We start from the raw sequence: 6,314 nt of genomic DNA on the forward strand, positions 1-6,314 counted from the left end.
TTAACTAAAATCCCACAACCTAAATGTCTTAAAAAGCCATTTTTCATGTTGATCTGAAGCCTCTGTTTCCAAAATCTCCTCTGAGGGGCGAGGAACAGCCCCGCCCCTGATCCCCCTCCCACCCTGTCAGATTATGATAGCTTTGTGTCTCGCTTGCGTAAATCTTCACCGCTGCTAAATAAAAATATCCATTATATCAGTAATGTCCAGCCGGTTCTGATCCGGATGTCCGCTCAGACAAGGAAGTGAAGTGTTTCGTGGACAGAACTTCCTCCAAATTCTGATTCTTTCTCCCTCCAGTTCACCAAAGACTCTTTTAGCTAATTCTCCAATGTTTATTGACTGTGATCAATACATTCAATCATTGGTTTCTCAGAGTTCTTGATAAAATAATGAAAGCTAACATCAAAATGCTCTTTCATTGATTTACAATCCTTTCCAACTGCGGTCAAATGAGCCGCCGTTCACATTTCTGTGGTCACATCAAGAAGCTCCGTGGAGTCTGGTGGAGATTTTCCAGCGTTCTCAGTCCTGCTACCGTAAGTATTGGATGAAACTCACACCAAAAATCCAGTGATGCTGATTTGACCACAGAAATGTGAACGGCGGCTCATTTGACTGCAGTCAATGTGAAGATACCATCTTCTCTTCTCCAGAACCTGAACTAGACACTAGGAACAGATGAGGGTTTAGTGCATGTGCAGCAGAGCTGTTGATGGAATGAAGATCATTCATTCAAACAGAGTCTGTCCAAGACAGTTTGATTTAAAAGGGTAAAAACTCTGAAATGCAAAAACGAAATGATTTCTTATTACATTTGTTCTGTTTCATAAGTAAAATGCCACACAAACATGTTAAAAACTCTAAAAACATGATTTTCATCAGAGGAGGACTTTAATCCTTTATTCTGTTTATATTCTAAAGGCCAAATTTTCCCATTATATGACATTTTGATTGCCATAAATCTGACATACAGTTGTGTTATCTCGGCTGGGTCATGTGAATGGAGTTTGGAACTGATGTTCAAATTTGGTCTTTTGTGATTTGCTTTTCTTTGTAACATGCTGTGTATCCTGACCAATCCTCATCTCTGAACAAGTCTGGGGGGAATTTATTTACTCGTCCTTCCTGCGTCTCCAGTTTCCATTCTTTTTCAATGTGTTTGCTTTTTGGCTTTTGTCCACAGAGTGTAATTTCAGAATAATTTGACAAATAATTGTGGAACTATAGACTTAAATGTCACAGTTTTGCTTGTTTTATTGTTAGAACTGCAGATATTGTTTTACAAAAAGTAAAAATCTCCCATAAATGTCTTTATTTTAGCAAAAAGCCCATGTCAAGAAAGGTGAAGGGGTGCTGCTGAACTGGAATAACTGTCAGTTCTTGATTCCCATCTTGACGGTGTTTGGAGATTACTTCACGTGTTTTGGCAACCGTAACTTGCAATACTTGCTCTCTGTTTCCTGCTATTTGTCAGTTATCATCTGACTGAAGTCTTAAAATAACTTGACAAAATTGGTGTGTGATGTGCTGCTATTTGTCAGCCATGCAGTCATTTGTTTACATAATAAAGTCCACCTCCGGATCTCTAACGCTTCCAGTTTAGCACCTCAGCAGTCAGCCTTCCACTTTGGAGGAGCGGTTAGCTAATGACATCGTTTTTAAAAATAACATCTAATTTAAGCCTATCATGCTAGCTGCCTGTATACTGTTGTGTTGAATTTTATTTTAAGGAACACCAATGCTGTTTGTAATAAAGTTTACCATTTATGTGACCTTTACAAAACATCCTATTTATTTGCAACTTTAATATTTTTTCTGCACTTTTAACCACCTTAATATTTATTTTGCAGCAGTTTTAAAAAATATATTCTTCTTCTCTGTTGTTCTCTCAGTGAGTCAAGTATTTGCCAGGCTCGGGCCACCGTTATGGTTTACGACGACGCTAACAAAAAATGGCTCCCGGCTGGTGCTGGACCCCAGACCTTCAGCAGAGTCCAGATCTACCACAATCCCGCCAACAACGCCTTCAGGGTCGTAGGACGCAAAATGCAGACGGACCAGCAGGTACACCTTTAAGCTAAACTCGCGTCTCTATTCATTCTTTGGCTTGTGTTTCAATTTGAACTACAGACATCTGACATGTCAATCTGCGATCCAGACAGAGATCAGTCACATCTGATAATAAAGCACGTCTACTTTTTTAGCTAATCTCTAAGTGTTTTTTATAACTCTGATTATAAAATCTGATCTTAAAGGGGCCATACCATGAAAAAAACAACTTTTTGAGTTTTTAAGTTCATAATACTGTAGGGCTGCCACGATTAGTCGACTAATCGACTATTAAAATAGTCGACGACTAATTTAATAGTCGATTAGTTTTTACTATATATTAAATTGAGTCAGAGTGTAGTAAAGTTGAACAAAGTTGTGAGCGATCAGCCCCCAAAAATGCACTTTTTCATTTTTTGAGACACTGAGACCAAAACTTTATCTTTAGTAAAAAATAGTTCCTTGTTTCAGATGGCGACCTCATTAGAGAGATCAGGAATATACTTTCCATCAAACACATTTTGACAGGTGACCTTTGGCCCTATATACTCTTCATATATAAAATTGATTTTAAATTGTTGTCATCTTGAGGGGGCGGGGCACCTGTCAAAATGAGTCTGATGGATGGTGAAGGGTCAAAGGTCACCTGTCACAATGAGTTTAATGGAAAGTATATTCTTTATCTCTCTCTCATTTGATTTAATCTTGTTTTAATACCAGAAATTAATGAAAGACAAAGGCTGCCCGATTCATTAAAAGTTTAATAAACTATCACCTTTATTGTCTTTATTTTTAGTTAGTATAAAGATAAGATTGTTAAGTGCTTTACATCCACTTTGCTCGTGACTTGATTAGTCGACTAATCATAAAAAATAATCGGTGATTAGTCGACTATCTGTGGTGGAGCTTATAAAAAAAAAACCCAAGTGGTATTTTGATCCGTTCACGCATTTCTGACCAATCCTCTAAAAACCTCCACTTTCAACAGCAGCCCCATACCCATGAAAACGTGCGGGTTCTCAAGTGCTGATGTCACAAAGTGAGACAGCCCCTTTCAGGAACAGTCTGCTCTGACAGCTGATCTGACTATAAAGTGGCCTGGATTTTAAAGACAATTCGGACACAATGCTCACTACTTTTCTTTCATTTTTCTGAACACCGGATATGACGTCACTGATTTCACGAAGTGACAATCGAATAAATACAAACATTTCATAACGTTTATTTATGAATCTGACAGTGAAAATGTGGATGGTTTATTCAAAAATTATATTTAAACATGTTTTTTTTGTTCGAAATTGCTCAACCGCAATGCATTGTGGTCTATATTCACTAATGTAGGGAGCATCGATTTATGCTAGTTTTTTTGCAAAGACTTATTGGAAATTTTTAGTGGACTTGATTTTGGAATTAGTAGATTCGGACAGCACTAGGAATGAACGCACTATATAGTGAGTAGGGGGGGAATTTGGAAACTACCAATGTCTTTAAATTGGAGAAATTGTTATTTTAGGTTGTGGGAGATTTAGGAGTTTGTTCAAAAGAAGAGCCTGCTTGTCAGAAATGGTTGAAGCTTATCTTTGAGAGTGCGTGACAGACGAGCCAGAAACTTTTCTTTTGTGATCGCCTCTTCACAGATGACTGTTTATTTAACCTTGGTCTGAATATAGGTGGATAAAACCTCAGAGCTGGTGCAATTCTTACATTCAAGCCTGACGCTTAAGTAAATCGTACAACCAGCTGAAATGATGCAGTATAAGCATAATAAAGCAAGAGCTAATGCTACATTTCCCCACACACTGCGCCTCGCATATAGAAACACACGCTTATAAAAACGGACAGCAGCACGACAATTATTAGTTCTGTAATAAATGCAACGCTACGAACGGAACTTCTCAATTGACAAATTGAGAAATGTCTTGCAGATGTCTTTGGGGTCGCTATGGTTCCTCATGCACTTCAAATTCCTGATCGGGCTGTGGGTCAAGAGTTTAAAGCTCCAAAATATCCATAGCAGGTTTGGAGGTTGTTTGCATCCGCGTGAAATGGGTGGGACCGACAAGGAGGGAAAGGCGGAGCCCTATAGAACCAGTTGTTTTACTTCTGGGTATGGAAAGAATCCACAAAAATAACTCGGATTTCATAAATTAATTTTTTAGTGTCTCAAAGGTAATATATGATCATATATATGTATATAGTACTCTGAAAGACTTTAAAAAAAATCATGGTATGGCTCCTTTAAGTACAAAATCTTAGTTTTCATAGATTTTAATCTGAAGATGGAGTCGTTTTTTTCCTCAGGATTGACCAAACTATCCTGAGGAGTTTCTCTTGTATGTGATGTATAGTTTTAAAACACATTAGTGCCATCTCTATATTTCGACTTCCACACGGATACAGGTGAGCAAGTTTCAAGTTTAAACCCTGATACTGGGTGGATGTATTGGCTTCACCCGTCTTCCTCTTGCCACAACATCATTTTCCTTCTTTACACATTCAGCACTCTTTAAGTGTTCCCCAGAGGCACTTCCCAAAGTGGATGATGTTTCCTGTGAGATAGTTGCTGTGTAGAACCATTTCCTGTGACAATTCCAAAAGCTGCTTGATACCAGGAACAATTCTAAATTTGGTTGTGAGGGTGACATGCACGTTTGGTTTAGGAGGCAAATTAAAAGGAGAAAACACAAGGAGAAGAGGAGCTTTCAGTGCTGTCACTGCTTTATTTAGTGATAGGTAAATCAGAGATATTAAGGGTTCTCTTAAGGGATTTTCTTTGCAATATTAAATATTTATTTTAGCCTCAGATTTTTTTTCACCTTGTTCTTGTGAATTCACCCTCTGGGTTGTGCATTTTGACAGAGCGCTTTTGGAAAATACCTCTGTCTGCTGCGCGAGTTGACCCCGCTGCCCTCTCTTTTCTCTTTTGCTCCCTGTGATACTCGACAGGTCAGGCCCTCCTCTCCTCCCCTGGAATCCAGAGGCTGTTGAACAAATAGTGGAATAGCCTGTCAGCACATTTGAGCAACACACAAACCCGGGGCGTGTTTTTCTAGTTCAGACATCACACAACCTACCGGATGAAACGTTAACCTGTTTGATTCAGGGAAATGAAAACTGTAGACGTCTTTTTTGTTTTGCATTAGCTTTTGATTTTTTTAATAATAATAAAGGATCAACCTGTTTCGTGCATGTATTTTTAAACTGGTTGTGAAAGGCATCCATCTAACAAATTAGATTTTTTTTTAGCATATGCTTTTATCTAAATTATTTTACCTGCTACTTTACACAAGGACTCTTCCACATCAGGCTAGAGAGGACGCAGAAAAAAAACAGATTTTACTTCACATCACATAGATCAGGGGTGTCAAACTCAATCACACAAGGGACCAAATCCAAAGCATACCTTAAGTCGTGGGCCAAACAGGATAAACATTTATTGAACACACTAAAACTAAATTTTTAAATCTTTAAAACCTTAACTTTTTTACATTAGGAACTAAATATATAGCTATACCTAATAATGCTAGTGTGAATGTGGCCACTGAAAATGCTAGTGCTGATAGCTGAAGATGCTGAAATTGATACCTAAAATAATAATAATAATAAATTTTATTAATTTAGCACCTTTCAAGATAAAAACCACAAAGTGCTTTACAGTAAAACACAGAATAAAACACAAAGTAAAACCAAATATGAAAACAGGACATAAACAGAGTTAAGAAAAAGCGATTTTAAAAAGATGTGTTTTTAGCCGCTTTTTAAAGGAAAACACTGAGTCAACAGATCTGAGGCTGAGAGGTAGGGAGTTCCAGAGGGATGGAGCTACTGCTGCAAAGGCTCTGTCACCCATGGTTTTTAACCGTGTTCTTTTGGCAACCAGCAGGCCCTGGTCACATGATCTGAGTGACCTGCTGGGAGTGTACGGCCGCACGAGGTCTTTTATGTAGACTGGTGCTTGGTCATTTACAGCTCTGTATGTTAAAACCAGGGTTTTGAACTGCACTCTGTCGCAGACAGGGAGCCAGTGCAGCTGGATCAGCAGTGGGGTGACGTGTGAGTACTTAGAAGTTTTGGTTAAAAGCCTTGCAGCAGCATTCTGGACAACCTGAAGACGTTCTAAAGATTTTTTACTGAGTCCGTCTGTCCATCTGTTCATCCATCCATCTATCCATTCGTCCATCCATCCATCATCCATCATCCATCCATCCATCATCCATCATCCATCCATCCGCCTGTTTTCCCTCAGATAATCGTGTCAGCCT

The 6,314-nt window shown here is 38.6% G+C and overlaps 1 protein-coding gene across 1 annotated transcript in view; it reads left to right on the forward strand.

Moving 5' to 3' along the window:
• Window positions 1-1,895: 1,895 nt before the first annotated feature.
• LOC112153641 (vasodilator-stimulated phosphoprotein) overlaps window positions 1,896-6,314 on the forward strand; it is a gene marked incomplete at its 5' end in the record, with an annotated part of 18,953 nt that continues 14,534 nt past the window's right edge. Inside the window, 1 exon segment of the mRNA XM_024284006.2 lies at window positions 1,896-2,067. Within this exon segment, the coding sequence (XP_024139774.1) occupies window positions 1,896-2,067 (172 nt within the window).

This window comes from Oryzias melastigma, linkage group LG10 (assembly GCF_002922805.2).
Source record: "Oryzias melastigma strain HK-1 linkage group LG10, ASM292280v2, whole genome shotgun sequence".
Taxonomy (NCBI): Eukaryota; Metazoa; Chordata; class Actinopteri; order Beloniformes; family Adrianichthyidae; genus Oryzias; species Oryzias melastigma.